The sequence below is a fragment of the Bos mutus genome, chromosome 18, assembly GCF_027580195.1.
Source record: "Bos mutus isolate GX-2022 chromosome 18, NWIPB_WYAK_1.1, whole genome shotgun sequence".
NCBI lineage: Eukaryota > Metazoa > Chordata > Mammalia > Artiodactyla > Bovidae > Bos > Bos mutus.
The window spans coordinates 37,824,924-37,842,431 of NC_091634.1; the positions used below are offsets into that span (position 1 = coordinate 37,824,924).

The following is a 17,508-nucleotide window of genomic DNA, read 5'->3' on the forward strand; positions in this document are numbered from 1 at the left end:
CACAGAGAATCTCAGCCACTTTCCAGACCCAGCAAGGTCACCAGTAACAACACCTCTCCATCCTCCCATGACCCTTCCATCAGGCCTAAAGGAGCACACACTCTGGAGTCAACCTCACTGGGTCTGAATGCTGACTCACTACTCACCAGCTGTGTGATCCGAGAGAGTTATTGCCCTCTCTGAGCCTAAGCTGCTCAACTGTAATACAGGGGTCACAGTCCTACTATTTATTGTGAAAGTGAAAGTATTAGTCACTCAGTCGTGTCCGACTCTTTGTGACCCCACGGACTACAGCCAGCCAGGCTCCTCTGTCCATTGAATTCTCCAGGCAAGAACACTGGAGTGGGTTGCCATTTTATTGTGAGAGCTAAGCAAAATCTTACTGATGTACGGTAAGTAATCAATAAACACATTTGTTATGGAAAATGGCAAGATTTTTTTTCTGCCTCACTAAAGAATAAGCTCCTTGAGGGCAAGGACCATGTCTAATTCATGGTTGTAGCCGAGAGAGTCCAGGCCTGGCACAGTGGGGATCCCAAACATATGTCTGTAGAATCAACAACCCAATGCATGCTGCATGGCAGCAGCAGCCACCGGTCAACAGTCAATCTGCACTTTTCCCCCGCTGCACCTTCTCGGGGCTCATTCACTTTCCTCTTCTACAATCAACTGGCAGGCACTACATTTCCAAGGTCTTTTAGAAGCAGCCTATGGGGTCACCGACAATAAGCAGACAGAATCACTACTCATGTGGATGGCTTCTCATCACTAACTGCTCATCAATTTCTTCCAAGTGCTCTTAAAAATGGTGCCCATCACTTCATGCTCTCTGGCTTTTAAGGGAACACTTATCTGTGTGACCCACATTTACCAATATACTATGTGAACCATTTATGACCCAACAGTCAGTGAACCCAAGCAGGAAAATGACTGGGACGCTTCTGCACGGCAAAGCTCTACACCCTTTCTCACCCTGATCATCTCTGCCTGTGACAGGGGCTCACAGCTTGGTCAGGCAGACAGGCTGGAAAAGCCAGGAAGGTGGGAGACAAAGCGGTGCTGTTGACCTGTTTACGAAACCTCTCTCGAATTCCTGAGGATCTGGCATGTATCTGAATTTTACAGACTGCAGCCACATTCAAGGCAGGAAAGAAGAAACAGATCCTGCCCCCGAGCTCCCCAGTGCCAGTGCTCCCTCCCCAGCAGTACTCACGCCTTGACATCTGCTGTCTCCTGGGACGTGCGTGTGAGGGTACGGGAACGCAGACGCTCGCCCGCCTGCTGGATCTCCTGCAGGTTCCGTTCCACATGGGGAAGCTCTGAGATGCCCTCGGTCTCCGCGGCAAGCTGTTCAGCTTGCTGAAGGAGCTCACCAAACCCCTCAGTATCCATTGGGGATGCAGATCCTAGGTGGGGGAGAAGAAAGAAGAGACCCAAGTCAAGGGACGGATAGGCGTCACACACTGCCTGAACCTGTCACAAGCTCAACAAAACACTGGGACTTTTTGAAAACAGACAAGGAGACAGGTCCTCAACAAGCAGGGTTTGTTCCTGAACGTAGCCCAAGAACAACAGGTCTGACAGAAAATGAGTCAGACTGAGAAGAAATAGATCATTTCTGTCCAAATTGACAGCCCCAAGATTGATTTCTGCCACCAGAACAAAAGCAAAGATATTAAGGCACAGACTAGAATTCCTGTCTCCCTCCACAGACTCAGAGCTGACAGGGCATGGAAGCCATGGGCATCCTCTGAGAGGCCCAAAGAACCCTCACCTGTGCCTCCTTCCGCCCGCTTGAGACAGGAAAACGCCCCGCCTGCAGAGGGCCGGGCAATTAGGCCCTTACCTTATATGATTCCCAACAACTGTGAGGATCTTGAGAAGACAAAGAAGCAACGTCAGTCCACAGAGCTCAGTCCTGTGCCCAGAACAGTCTCTGCGGCAACGAGGCAGAACTGAGGCCAGAAGAAGACAGGCTTCTGACTGATCCCTGTTAGTCTCACACCTGCTCCTTTGCTAACATAAAAGACAGGGTTTTAAAATTCATGTCCAAGTCTCCACTCATTCTTTTTTAGCTTCACCTCTGAGAGCAGAGATTCATCTCTGCTTGTTATATATGACACTCAGAATATTAGACTTGTTAATACATCTACTACTTTCAGAAATACCACTGCAACTGATAATTATACAATAGGAGCTGGCTTCTAGATGATGAATATTATTAGTAAGATCACCTGTTTCTCCAACAACTGAGAAAAGCGCTTTGAACAGTGTTGATATTTAATGCACATTATACATTTATTAATCTTCTATATACTTCACCATCCTAGTATAAGGTTCATGACCAAGGAGTTTTAACTACTACCCCTACTGAAATCAACAAAGATAAACAGTATCAACATCATTTAAAAAAATTTCACTGCTAAAAGGTTAACAAAATTATTATTTATTAATAAAGAACAAGTCTTTCAAAAGTAGCTTTTGTTGATTATAATTTTCCTCTTTGTTCCAAAGGCTTGGCCTCTATTGTACTTTTGAAATCCCTTGGTCTAGAAGTATAGTTACAATGTTAATGTAATATACAATTTCGTCTCAGCTATGAAGCTCAGGTTAATGTTAAAAGGGCATGGTTTCCACCATAAATCCACAGCAAGAGAATAAGGAGTTTTAAAAATGAACATTAAAGGACATTAACTTTAAAGGCAAGGGCACAGGGTTAAAACAAAAACAGCTCAGCTGGAATAAACATGGAAACATTTCTATATTCTTTATGAAGTGCCAAGCTGACTTTAATATTTAGATGAAAAGTCATGTACACTATAACTCTTTATCTAAAGTTTCTAGATATTCGTGGTCGTTTTTTGATTTTTGTTTTTTTTACCTAATGGAATCAGGCTGTAACTGGCCATCTCTACCTGTGGGAAAATGCAGATTACAGAGTAAGAGGTACTTTCTGGGACAGAAGAATAAAGAAATAGAATATTATTACACAACGGCTCCTGCCTGATGGAAAAATGTTTTTCCTTCAGAAACCTACAAGGCCAATGACATTCTATGAAGTGTCAGAAACATGGTCTCTCACCACAAAGAGGAAAGAAAAGAAACATGCTGCCTCTTCCCCCACATTTTTTTTACTCTAAGATAAAAATAATTTGTCAAACAGAGCCAAGGAGAAGAAAACACTTTTTTTCCTTCATAAGGAAAATTTTGGAACTCCTTGAATAAAACACTGAATGAAACAAAACTTTATGTTTAAAAAAAAGCAGAGAGAAGAAAATACATCCAATATCTCACATAACATTTCCATATCAGAGAAATTCAGACAAAGGAAATGTTCAACCTCTCAAATGACTTATCCATACAAAGACTTAAAGTGATGCATTTGAGGGTAAGTAATAAATGTAAAATAAAAGTCATGCTTTAGTTCAATATGGTCCAATAAATATGATTCGTCAAAGTTAATGAAGAATTATTCTGACCATAGTAAAATAAAGGCTGAATCTCTAAACAACATCCTAAACTTCAGTCAATTCAGTTCAGTCACTCATTCGTATCCAACTCTTTGTGACCCCGTGGACTGCAGCACGCCAAGCCTTCCTGTCTATCACCAACTCCTGGAGCTTACTCAAACTCATGTCCATCGAGTCAATGATGCCACCCAACCATCTCATCCTCTGTCATCCCCTTCTCCTCTTGCCTTAGATCCTTCCCAGCATCAGGGTCTTTTCCAATGAGTCAGTTCTTCGCATCAGGTGGCCAAAGTACTGGAGTTTCAGCTTTAGCATCAGTCCTTCCAATGAATACTCAGACTGATTTCTTTTAGGATTGACTGGTCCGATCTCCTTGCAGTTCAAGGGACTCTCAAGAGTCTTCTCCAACACCATAGTTCAAAGGCATCAATTCTTCGGTGCTCAGCTTTCTTTATGGTCCAATTCTCACATCCATACGTGACTACTGGAAAAACCATAGCTTTGACTAGACAGACGTTTGTCGGCAAAGTAATGTCTCTGCTTTTTAATATGCTGTCTAGGTTGGTCATAGCTTTTCTTCCAAGGAGCAAGCATGTTTTAATTTCACGGCTGCAGTCACCATCTGCAGTGATTTTGGAGCCCAAGAAAATAAAGTCTGCCACTGTTTCCCCATCTATTTGCCATGAAGTGATGGAACCAGATGCCATGATCTTAGTTTTCTGAATGCTGAGTTTTAAGCCAGCTTTTAAACTCTCCTCTTTCACTTCACGAAGATGCTCTTTAGTAGTTCTTCGCTTTCTGCCATCCTAAACTTAACATGCCCCAAACTGAGCTTTAACCTCTCGTCTATAAAACCTGCTCCCTGGCCTTCTCAGTGTGGAGACCCCATCAGTCACTTGGGTCAAAATCCTTAAGTTCAGTTCATTGCTCAGTCGTGTCTGACTCTTTGCGACCCCATGAATTGCAGCACGCCAGGCATCCCTGTCCACCACCAACTCCCAGAGTTTACCCAAACTCATGTCCATCAAGTCGGTGATGCCATCCAGCCATCTCACCCTCTGTCGTCCCCTTCTCCTCCTGCCCCCAATCCCTCCCAGCATTAGAGTCTTTTCCAATGAGTCAACTTTTTGCATGAGGTGGCCAAAGTATTGGAGTTTCAGCTTTAGCATCAGTCCTTCCAAAGAACACCCAGGACTGATCTCCTTTAGGTTGGATCTCCTTGCAGTTCAAGTGACTCTCAAGAGTCTTCTCTAAAAGTCCTTAAAGCTCTCCCCAATTCACATCCCACATGAGATAGGCCAACAAAGCCTTTCAATCTACCTTCAAAGTGCACCCAGGATCTACCTCTTCCCACCACCTTCCCCATCCAAGTCACCTGGACTTGGCTCCCTGGCTTAAGCCCTTGACTCCTGCACTCTCAACCTGACAACTAGTGGTCCTTTAAAGGTCTGATCACATCCATCCTCTGTTTAAAACTCTTGTGTTAACACAGAGTGAAGCTCAGTGAAGCAACCCACCTCTTTTCTCCTCTGAGACTCGTCTCCAGCCCCATCCCTCCTCCTTTTCTGCACCCCACTCATTCCGGGCCTCCGTGCTGCTCCCCTATGAGTCAAACACCATCCTGTCCTTTTTCTGTACCTTAGCTCTCTCGACTGTCACCGTGCCTTTGATGCCAACCTGGGCTTCCCTGGTGGCTCAGATGGTAAAGAATCACCTGCAGGGTGGGAGACCTTGGTTTGATCCCTTGGTTGGGAAGATCCCCTGGAGAAGGGAACAGCTATTCACTGCGGTATTTTTGCCTGGAGAATTCCATGGACAGAGGAGCCTGGCAGGCTACAGTGCATGGGGTCACAAAAAGTCAGACACAACTGAGAGACTTTCACTTCACTTCATTTCATAGGACAAAATATTTAAGAGTGCAGCCTGCTACCACCCTGAGCGCTCCCCCATCTCCCTATGGTCTGTCATCCCAGCCACAATGTAAACCGCACAAGGACGGCGATTTTTGCCTGTTTTGTTCACTGAGGTTCACCCAGTCCCTAGAACAGTGCCTGGCACATAGTAGGTGCTCATCTGTTGAATGAATAGTAGGAGTTTTGTTCTTCCATTTATGGAGACTGTTTTTCTTGAAGACTTCCTGTACGTTCTTGCCAAATCCACTGGCAAGCACAGACCAGAGCAAAAACATTCTCTTCCAACTACCAACTGATACTTAACATTTCCGAGGCTGCACAGCATAAGGCAGTGACAGTATAAATGGCATGAATTCAGATCACACTTGGTCCAGACAAGTGCTTTCCCTCTAAATACCCAGACAAAAACCCAGTGGTATTTTAGAAGAAATAGCCCAGTTTTCAGGTGAACAAATTCCAAACTAAGCAAATAATACATAGAATTGTGCTATACAACTTCAGAGTAGAAAATAAGCTTGTTTCATGTCTGTCTGAAAGAAGACAGTAATGTATACAATACTATATTTGGGAAAAACTGGATTTGTCCTGCATTATAACTCAACCAATGGAAACTGATTTATCAAAAAATGCTATTAAAGTTTCCAAGTCTATACTTTTATGCAGTCATCATCCTGTTTCATTAAAATTTTTAAATGCATGGTTAATTTAACAAGTTTAAAGACAATTTTTAACCTTTGTGCAAAAATAAATATCAAATTAGTCACAAAATATAAGGGGTTAAATATCGGTATCATTTGATCCAAGATATTGAAAACTGATCAGGAAAATAACCTCACAAGCTTAGTCCAACAGAGAGAACTAAAATGGGATGGGGAAGAGGGAGTTGTCAGGGTGAAGTCCAAGCTCTGTGTTGGGGAAATCTGGTCAGGACACACGCAGAGACTGGATGTCAGCTGCATGGCGGGAAGCTGTGGAGGAGGGAGCCACTCCACGGGAAGAAGCCACTGAGAACCCACACATGTGGGCTGTGGCACAGCCAAGGCAGCAAAACCGGGGCTGGATGGGAGAAGACCAGCAAGGACAGCTCATGGCACTGGGGCCCCTCTCTGTCATAGGACTCCGTGCCTGACTGCGAGGGCCCCTGGAAACACTGAAAGGCCCTTCAGAGAGCACAGCAGGGTACGAGGGCTCTGAGCAACAACCTGCTCTCTGTGCCTCTGGGAAGAAGTCCTCCAACGACTTCCTCAAATACCCGGTGAAGTTTAAAATGAAGGGCAAACTTATCACTGCTGTCAGAAGGCAAGACTGGTTGCCCTTTGCGGGGCAGGGGTAGGGAGAAAGGAGGCTTCTGGGGGTTGGTAATTTTCTTACACTTGGTGCTGCTTAATAGTGTGTTCAATTTGAGCAAGACTCATCGTTTACGCACATTCTGATTGTGCATCACACTTGAGTAAAAAGTTCCCCTCCAAAACGAAAGGCAATGACCCACTGGTGAATGCTTCTTAAGTGGAAGTTCCCCAGTTCAGACCTCTTCACCACACCTAGAAGATGCTGAGAAAATTAACTAGAGGAAAAAATTAAAGCCTGCAGCTTTAGAGAGACAGCTCCTATTCAGAGCTAAAGCCAAGGACTGGGCAGATTTCCATTTCCTCAAATTAGTTAGCATTCACCTGTCCTTCAGTGTCCAAAAAAATGCCCCTTCTATGCACATAAACATTCTTAACAAAGAGAAAAAAAAAATCTCCAAATTGCATATAGGATGAAATAAACTTTTAAAAAAAAAGGGTAAAGCAAAAATGCATCAAATAATTTTGGTCTACTTGCTATTAACATGTGTCTTAATTATGAAAAATATGGTCATTTCCACATAATATAACCATGTTAAATATTTAATCAAGTCAGAAAATAGTAGCGTAGTATAATACATACATTTGGTCTTTGTCCCCAAGTTCCCGGCACAAAGCTTCTATAACCCCTGGAATGTCCTGAAGTTCTGAGTCTTCTGTAACTCACAATGAACCCTTTTAAGCACACCTGAATTTATGCAAATGAGGTAACTTGGAGATGCTATTCTAGGCGGCCTCAGGATGGGGCCAGTCACCAGGAAGACCAGGTTGGAACTTTCGGCCCTACTGACCAACCTCTGGCAAGGGGAAGCAAGGGCTGCAGATTAAGCTCTATAGAAACTCCTGAACAATGAGATTTGCTGAGTTTCTGGGTTGGTGAATCACCTACATGCTGGGACAATGGTTCCAGGGGAACAGGAATGGTACCCAGGTTCCACAGAGACAAAAGCTCCTGGGCTAAAGACTCATCTGGACCCCATCTTATGTACCTCTGCACTTGGCCATTCATCCTTCATGACAAACTGGTGAGCGTTAAATAAATGTTTCTCTGATTTCTGTGAACTGCTCTAGTGAACCAGTTAAACCTAGAGGTGGGGGTGGCGGATACAAGAGCCTCTGATCTGTAGCCAGTTGGTCATAAGTACAGATAACAATCTAGGAAAGATTAAGGGTAGGAGGAGAAGGGGGTGATAGAGGATGAGAAGGTTGGATGGCATCACCAACTCAATGGACATGAGTCTGAGCAAACTCGGGGGAGACTGGGAAGTCTGGTGTGCTGTAGTGCATAGGATCGCTAAGAGTCGGACATGACTTAGTGACTAAACAACAACAACCCTTGCAGCTACTCAGCTCCACTTTAAAGCAGTTAACAGGTAAATAAGTATGGAGGTGCTCTAATAAAACTTTAATCACGGCCACTTGAATATGAATTTTATAAAATTTTCACATGTCATGAAATAGTCTTTAGATTTCTTCCCCCACAATGACTTAAAGACATAAAAAATAAAAACTCTTCTCAGTTTCTTTGGCCCATAGCTAGGAGTTTGCCAACCCCTAGTTTGCCGAGGATATTTGAGCTAGACCTGCTAAGTGCTTACTGGCCTGCTTCAGTGTCCTGCCAGACCTCCCCTCCCTAGGCCTCAGCAGGGACAATAGTTACACAGAGACTGAGTGACACAACTGGCCTGCTGTCCCTTCCCTTCCCTCTTTAAGCTGTGTGTTTGGAGAGTACATCTGGGAGAAGAAATCTGTTTTGTAAATGACGAGTTGTGTCCAGTAAAAACACACAGAATGTGTTCTGACCGACTACATAGTGCTAGTGGGAACGCACTGCCCTGTTCAGGTATACGGCAACATACTGAACGACCCAAGTGAATTTTTCCTTTTCCTTATAACCCACAATCCAAACAGCCTAGCTATCCAAGAAACACCAAGGGCTGAGAAAGAGATGAAAGGATAAAGACAAGGCCATCCATTTTTATTTCAGCATTAAAGGACTCTCAATTCAGTGAGGTGCATGGGGAGATGATGCCAGCTACTTTCCCTGCAGAATGTCAAAGTACTCAAACAATACTTTATTAGCACTCACCATGGAATTCTAATTTTACCATACACCCAAATATTATCTCTTTCAACTACAAAGATCCTGCAATCTAATATAAACGCACATTTAGCACTGCTATACATTTTCTGGATGTTGTCAAAGGAGGATTTCATATACATGAGGGGAAATAACTGATGCTGCAGTTTATACCTTTTTTCTCTAAAATATACAATAACAATATTATTACTTCTTTCGATTATTTTTAAAAGTTTTGACAGTAATAAAAAAAATATTTTGAAAGGAACTGGTAAACAGGAGAAGACTGAACTTTGAGCCCACACACCTGGTTCAAATCTAGAAGGTTCACTTACTAGCTGAAGGGGGGTTGACCTACCCTGGGATAGAATCCCAATCTCCCCCACAATTTCCTCATCTCTAAAGGGGAGAGGACAATGCCTACCTATTTCAAAGAGCTGATGACACACAGGAAGTATTTTTATTAACTCTTGTGGTTTATGTCATTATAAAATGGTATTTTAGCTTCTTTCCAAAGTTGCCAATTTGGCAATATTTTGTCAATTGCAAACATCTCTGCTTCAAAAAAATCTAGTAAATATATGATACTAAATTATGACTTATTTAACCACAGCTTCTTATCATTCAGCAAGAACTTCTGGGAGACAGCCGCAATTTTTACATGTACAATTTTTAAATTCCCCACTATCAAATATGGTTTTAATTATAAATCCAAATTTCTACAATGAAAGTGTGACTCAAATGAAATTTAGCATTGAATTTGAAGTGGAAATCTTGCCCTTAAACCTTCTTATTAGACTGCAGTAGGATTAAAACACAAGAACAGTGTTCAATGTTCAACACCAAGATTAATGAGGAAAGCCTCACAGGAAGTGTCAAAAGTTGAAGACTGGCTCTGTCCTCTTCTTCCGAATACATAAACTATGGTTAAATGACAACAGCACTCCGCTTTATGCTCTGTCAGCTGTCAATTACAACAATAGCCAAAAGAAAATTACACCCGACACCTCTAGAAGACTAGGAAAAAAATGATTAAAAAACTGTTTTCAGATAATTTTTTATAGTCTTGTGAAACGAAGTAAAAGAGTTAGACCTAATCATTATTCAGAAGGTAGACACTGGAGAAAGAACTAAAATAAATTACCCCAGACAGAAGAGAAATTAAAGACCTGGTGATTCATTACAAGTATGGGCCTGGATGACTCAGTCAGGAGTGTGTAGTGTCAGCTTTCCTGATACATAAAATAACACTTGTATTATTTCATTTCAAGGAGCCAAGAGAAGCAGAAACCAAATACCCACACGGCCCACTTCCTGACACACTCTCACAGTGGAAGGCTTGGGGTAGAACGTAGACCCCATCCTGGCTTTGCCCCACATCAGCCCTCTGACCCTGGGATCTGCCCTTCCTCACCTCCGGATCCCAGCTTCACCACCAATGAGATGAAGGGGTTGGCTTGGGTGATCTCTAAGGTCTTGCCCACCATGAAGAATCTACAGATGTGAGATATTTTAATTGTCTCTAAACAGAGGATGAGATGGTTGGATGGCGTCCCTGACTTGATGGACATGAGTTTGAGCAAGCTCCAGGAGTTGGTGACGGACAGGGAAGCCTGGTGTGCTGCAGTCCATGGGGCTGCAAAGAGTTAGACATGCCTGAGCAACTGGACTGACTGAAACCCAATGAACGTGTTCTTGGAAGGAGCAGCCCCAACTCAGTGGTGATGAAAAGTATCTGTATGTAGAATCTTGGGAACATAAACCAGGGCAGATCACCAAGCCTACACCAAAAAGGCTTTGGCTCTCCTCTCTAAACTAAGGATTCTCAGCTGGGGGCGGCTTTGCCCCCTGAGGAGCTCTGGCACTATGGAGAGGCATTTCTGGTTGTCACAACTGAGAAAGAGACCACATGCTACTGACATCTAGATGGCCGAGGCCAGGGGTGCAACGCACAGCACAGCTTCCACAACAAAGAATTATTCAGCCTAAAATATCAACAGTGTCAAGGCTGAGAAACCTTGCAGGAAACTAAAGAAGGCTTCTTGTCCTGAGGGCTACTACACTAACATCAAAGGCACCCGGAACCTCTGGAAATATATGCATGCATCTTAAAAAATATACAAGAAAAGCACTACAGCTGTTACCAGATTCTAACAGAAGTCTGAGTCCCCTTCTCACTCCGCCCCAAATAATCTTAAAACACTGTATAATTCAGAATTATACCATTTGGGTTTTTCATGGTGGTATATTCATATGCCAGCATATCACACAGCACTGGAAAAGATCAAACCACAGCTACATGGAACAGGGATAAATGGAACTACAGCAGCCACATACCAAAAAGGACATATTTCATGATTCCATTTCCATGGATTTTAAGACAGAAAAAACTAATCTATGGTGCTAGAAATCAGAACACTGGTTATGGGGGCGGGGTGCGGGTGCGCGGTTAAGGGGAACAGGGAATGACTGGGAGGAAGGACAACAGAACTCTCCTGTCAGCGCAGACTGAAACGCGTCCCTCCAAAAGTCACTGTGAAAGGCACTCAGTCGTGTCTGACTCTGAGACAACCACGGACCATGGAATTCTCCAGGCCAGAATACTGGAGGGGGCAGCCCTTCCCTTCTCCAGGGGATCTTCCCAGGAGATTGAATTCAGGTCTCCCGCATTGCAGGCGGATTCTTTACCAACTGAGCTATCAGGGAAGCCCATAAAAGTCATTATGCTGAAGTCCTAACGTGAAAATATATTGAGAAGTGGTCTCTGGGAGGTAATTAGGTTTAGAGGAGGTCATGAAGAGGGCATCCTCAAGATGGGACTGGTACACTACTAAGAAGAGACACCAGAAAGCTGCTTCCTCTATCTCCTACCCCCACTCCACACACACATTCACCCAGAAAGTACACGTGAGCACACTAGGGATGGTGGCCACCTATGAGCCAGGAAGAGAGAGGGCCCTCACCAGAACCCATCACGTGGCACCCCAGTCTCAGATTTCCAGCCTCCAGAGCTGTGGAAAAACAAACTTCTGTTGTTTACACCACTCAGGCCATGGTAATATGGCAGCCCAGGCGAAGACATCGGGGTATTGGAAATATTCTATATTTCAAAATGGGTGATGGTCACAAGATTGAATAACTATGTAAAAGTTCATAAGCTATACTAAATATATATTAACTGTTTATATAATATATATATATTGAAGCTTGTTCACAGATAGTATTTAGAAGACATAGCAAGAAACTAAGCATTACCTTGAAAAAGAGAGCAAATCTAAGATTTGAGAGATTTCTACTTTTCATTTTATACCCTCTGTCAATCTGAATTCTTTTCCATAAGTGAATGTGACCCTTTCTAATTTTCACTAACTTGTTCATCTGAAAACTGCTCTGAACTCCCTGTCTCAGTGTTTGTCTCATCACTGCCCCGCACCTTCGATGGCAATGAATGTCAACTCCACACGCCCACCCTGCTTCTTGCACTCGCACTCCAACCCAGGAGTTTCGAGGCACTGCCTGTGCATGTCCACTCAATCCCATAACCGTCACACCCCGCACGTCTCCAAATGCAGTTATTCACCACCGCTGCTGCCACCAGCTGTCTTCCCAAAGCCCTCCACCTGTCCCCTGGCTGCTCTCTCAGGTTCTAACTCATCCTTCTCCTTCCATCTGTGCATGGATTGTTTATTTATAGGTATTCTCCACTCTCCAGACTCAGAAACCATAACAGATTTTGATACACTTTTGAGAGACAACAGGGAGGTATTACACATTATCCAAACTATTGCTACTCCCTAACAAAATCTCAGGAAACCAGTACTACAGATTTAGATGACATGACATCCCTCCAAATCCCTCATTACCTAAACAGATTAACCAGCAAGGGATACTGTATTTTTACAGCGTCTTCTGTTGCTTTTTCTTTTTCCAGCTTTACTGATACGTAACTGACCCACCACACTGTATCATTTTAAGCACACAATGTGATGATGTGATAGACACACATACTGTGAGATCATTACCACAAGAAGGCTAGTCTAACTGTTGCTTCCATCTTTGTCACCATCACTCTTGGCCAGACTTCCTGCCCTTTAAGCCCAGTTCTTGCTGGATGCCAGTTCCAGTCCCTCCCAATGCCTACCACTTGCTCACTGCGACCACATCCATCTTTCCACCATCACTTTCCCTCTGTTGCTCCTGCACAAAAGCCCTCAATACATCCCACTCGTGGGATCCAGACAAGGCACTGTTTTTGCAGAAACCCTGTGTGCGAGCAACGTGATCCGCTCTGTCTCTGACCATCTTCACCCACTCCCTGCTCTGTGCTCGTGCCCCATTTTTCACAGCCAGGAACATCTACTCGCCTTCCACCACCCCCGGACCCAGCTAGGAACTGCGCCCTCTAACTGGGCGACTTTGGGTAGTTAACCACTCCTTCTGCGCCTGGCCTATGAAGTGGAAACATAGTTGTACCTTCCTCACCTGCCACACAATAACCACTCAAACATCAGCCACCGTTACCACCAATTCAAGTCCTACCTGCCAAATGGTGTTCCTCCACACAGGTCCCACAGCAACCCCCCCTCAATTCCTCTCGACTCCATTTTTCTATTTGTCGTGCATGTTTCCATGTGGCCAATAGTCTGTTTCTGTGCTCCACGGGGTTTCTGTAGCCTCATTTCACTCTGGAGCTTTCACAGCTATTTTTCATCTACATCTAGTTGTTTATTTGTTTCTATGGGAGGACAGGCATTAGGACCTGTTAGTCCAACACCCTGCTAACTTCATTCTCATTTGCCTTGTTATTGTCTATTTGTATCTAGATTCCTTCTTTCCCAAACAGCTTAAAATCTAAAGTATTCTGAAGCGTTACCAATTAAAAAAAAAAAAAGCCTTTGACTACAATTCCCACCAGTGGCCATTTGTCTTCCAGATGGCTACAGACCTCTCTGAATCCATTCACATACATGTGGGCATCCAAGAGAAACACACACACACATTCTTGAACAGGCGGTATCAGGAAATTCAATGTCGCCTTTCCCCAGGAACTCAATCCAAGGACCTCGGCGGTCTATCTGGGCCCAGGCAAGGAGCCTCATCTGTCAACACAAAGGTGACTTCCGTATCTCTATGTCTAGCCGAGCTCTCTCCCTGGGCCAATATTTCCAACCGTCCACCTCACATCTACACCTGGCTGACCAGTGGGTGCCTCAAGCTACACATCATCCCAAATGCTTCACTCCTCCTGCTTCCTAGCTGCCACTGCAACTGCCACCATCACCACCTTCTCCTCCTCCATTTCCAGTCTCTCTAACCTCATTCTTTTCTCCTGATCACCTTAACAATCTAAGCCTTCTCGTTCCTCTAACCCACCCTCCCCTCACCCAGAAAGGTTAATTCTTTCTGAAATGTTCCCCTGCCTTTGCACTTGACCCACTCAAGGCCACCTTCCATCCACTACATGCAAAGAATGGGCACAGCCACCCTTACCATCCTCATCTCTTACTGTCTGCTCCCCACAGATACCCCAGCAGTTCGCTACTCTTTGGGGTGCCTCATGCTGTTCCCTCCCTTCATACCCCAGGACATGCAGGTGCACACTCTGCTAGAACACAAACCTACCCTGTCACACTCTTAGGTAGCTTGCAAAGTGAACCAGGAGAGTCCTAACTACCTCAAACCGCTCCCAAACGATTCTGAACCTTCAATTACTATTTTCCTGGACAGCTGGAAAAATGGTGATGATTTCTCCCTGAGTCTGTCTCCTCCACGTGGAGAATTCTGGTAGGATAAGGTGCACAGACTGATCAGCTCTGAATTTTCAGTTGCTAAGTTTGGCACAAAAAAGGTACCAAATCAATGTTTGCCGAATGAAAGTGGCCAGTTCCCTGAGGACCTGTACCTCAGGTACTCACCCCCGGATCTTAGCTCTGACCCCTCCCTCTCAGTGGCATGTCTTTCTTTCTCTCCACCTTATTTTCCCCTTCAGCCCGTCAGGAAGCAGGTGCAGACACTCAAGTTCACTATCTTGAATCTCCAATATTCCCACCTCAGGGTATTTGCACTGGCTGTTTTCCTCCAGGAATGCGCTTGCCCTAGATATTACCCTCTCAGATTTCAATCAGGTCTCTGTTCAGATATCCTTGTCCTCTTTTTAAAAGGGCCCTGCCACCACATGCTATCCCTGTAGGCTCACCACTGGTGCTGTGCCCCACAGAAACAGCAACTCAGTGAGTGCAGGCCTATCTCAGGCACCACTGGATCCCCAAATCTTTATCGGTGTCAGGAACATGGCCTTATTTCCTGTGTTGAGCACATACTGTGTAGCAGGTCTAGGTGCTGGAGATACAGCAAGGAACAAAAGAGATAAAAATTCCCCCTTCATGTTCCCAAGGGGAAAAATAAACAATACATTAGATAAACAAGAAAAATATAACAACAACAACAAAATTGATAAAGGAAGACAGGAAGTGGGAAAAGTCTCACTAGGTGACTTGCAAATAAAAATCTGAGAGAAATGAGGGAGCAAACCATGTGAATACTGAATTGCAAGCCCAAAGGTTCTGAGGCTGAAGAATGTCTGCCATGTGCAAAGAGTGGGGAGCAGAAACTAAAGTGCGAAAAGTAACAGTGGATCAGATTATAGCTCCCTGTAAGGACTTCATCATTTGTTTGTTTTTTCTTTTTGTTTTTTTGGTCATGCAGCACAGCCTGTGGGATCCTAGTTCCCAGACCAGGGATGGAACCTGGGCCTGAGACTCAAGTCCCAACCACTGGACCACCAGAAGATTCCCAAGAGTTTATCTTAAAATGAGATGGGGACCCATTGGAGGGCTTTATGATCTGCCTTGCAGGGATCCTTTTATCTGCTGTGCTGAAAACAGGGGTTAGGGCAGAAGCCAGGAGAACAGATGGGAGACTATTTCAATAATCCAGGAGAGAGGTGATGGTGACTGGGCCAAAGGCACTGGACGTGAAAAAGCAGTCAAGGATAACTCAAAGGTTGTTGATCAGTCTTTTATGTTCCTGAGAAGAGAAAAAAATAGCAAGAAGAGCAGTCTGGGAAGAGAGGTGGACGGGAGCTTGATAGCGCTGTCCTGACATGTTCAGTCTGAGTTCCGAACCGTAGGCAGCTGCATATAGGTGAAGGGAGAGGCCCAGGCTGGAGATATTCAGGTGGGATCTGTTAGCCTAATAAACAGGTATTTAGAATGATAGCCTTGAGTGACATCACCAGGAATGAAAAATAAAAATGTTCCAAACACAAATTCACAAAGAAGAATAACTGAAAAGATACGATGCCTAAGGACACCCTCTCACCCTTCAAACAGAACAAAAAGGTGACCCTTGCTGAAAGACATTTTGGTCAAAACAAAACCTCTTTCGCATACCCGGCAGAGGGACAAACCAGGACCAACTCTGTCAATGGGTCGTCCAAACTTTGAACAAAGACCCCTGCGGTCCGCCCCGTAATTTTTCAAAAATGAGACCCAGTAAATGTAGGTATTGCCTTTGTAAAAGATGGGGTGCTGTGGGCCCAGAGAAAGTGAGGGCCACGTCCAGGTTCTAATCACTAGCATCTCCCGGCACTGGAAGGAGCATTCTGCTGAATGCAGACGGAGGAGATAGGCCACGGCTCACAGGGTTGTCAATCTCCTGGGAGGGCACCGCCTCCCGACTGGGTCCATCCATCCCTGAGGGGAGAGCGAGCTGGCAGGGCGCGGTCAGGAAGGTAATCAGGCAGATGGGTGCGGGGGAGGGGCATCGACACAGACAAGGGTGGACTCGCAGGGCAGGGTTGGACGTGGGGGCGTGGCGCGCCCGCAGAGCGCTGGGGTGGGACATGAGGGCCGCCAGGAGGCCGCGGCCTCGTGCTCGGAAGGAGGGCAGATAGAAGACACCGCAGGCGCACCCCGACGCTATAATCAGGGGCGGTTCGACAGGGCGCTGTGTAGCCGGGGTGAGGCATGCCGGCTGACATGAGGCGAACGGGAAACGTGGGCAGCACGGTTCTGAACATGTGGACCGGGCTCCGCCCAGCCTCGAGGACCTGGATTCAAGGATACGCCGCGTGTCAGAAGGACGGGGCCACAAACACCCTTACCTGGCGCAGCAGCAGCCGTATCCCCCTCGCAGGTCCCGGCTGGAGAACGCGGCCGCCGCTTCTCGCGCCGCTCGTCCGCGCTTCCTGATTGGCCGAGGCCGGCCCTCCCAGAAGCCCCCGCGCGGCGCGCCTCCAAATGAACTTTATGGAGACCCGTGGAAGAGGACACGGACACGGGCGGGGCTAGGGGCGGGGCCTTCGACTGAGCGGTCACTCCCCACACTCCCTCGGCCACTCCCCTCACCCTTCCCACGTGGTTAGAGTCAACTCGGGCGCAAGAAAGCGGTCGCACAATGACCTGCGCGGATTTCTTACCCTTTATTAAGCACCATCCAAGTGCCAAGCACTATTCTAGGCACTGGGGGCACAGTAGTGACCACGACAGGCAAGGTCCCTGCTCTAATGGAGTTCTCAAGGTGGTGGGGAAAATGAAAGTGAGTCGCTCAGTCGTGTCTGACTCTTTGCGACCCCATGGACTGTAGAGTCCATGGAATTCTCCAGGCCAGAATATTGGAGGTAGCCTTTCTCTTCTCCAGGGGATCTTTCCCAACCCAGGGATCGAACCCGGGTCTCCCGCATTGCAGGCACATTCTTT

General features: G+C 45.5%; 1 protein-coding gene across 1 annotated transcript in view; it reads right to left on the bottom strand.

Annotated features, from left to right (window-relative positions):
* The window catches only part of NUP93 (nucleoporin 93), a 102,979-nt gene extending 85,961 nt beyond the window's left edge, over nt 1–17,018 (bottom strand). Inside the window, exons 1-2 of the mRNA XM_070388405.1 lie at nt 16,914–17,018; nt 1,214–1,406 (exon numbers count right to left, since the gene is read on the bottom strand). Coding sequence (XP_070244506.1) covers nt 1,214–1,392 — 179 coding nt within the window. The 5' untranslated portion in view covers nt 1,393–1,406; nt 16,914–17,018. The remainder of the gene's footprint in view (nt 1–1,213; nt 1,407–16,913) is intronic.
* Nucleotides 17,019–17,508: the final 490 nt, after the last annotated feature.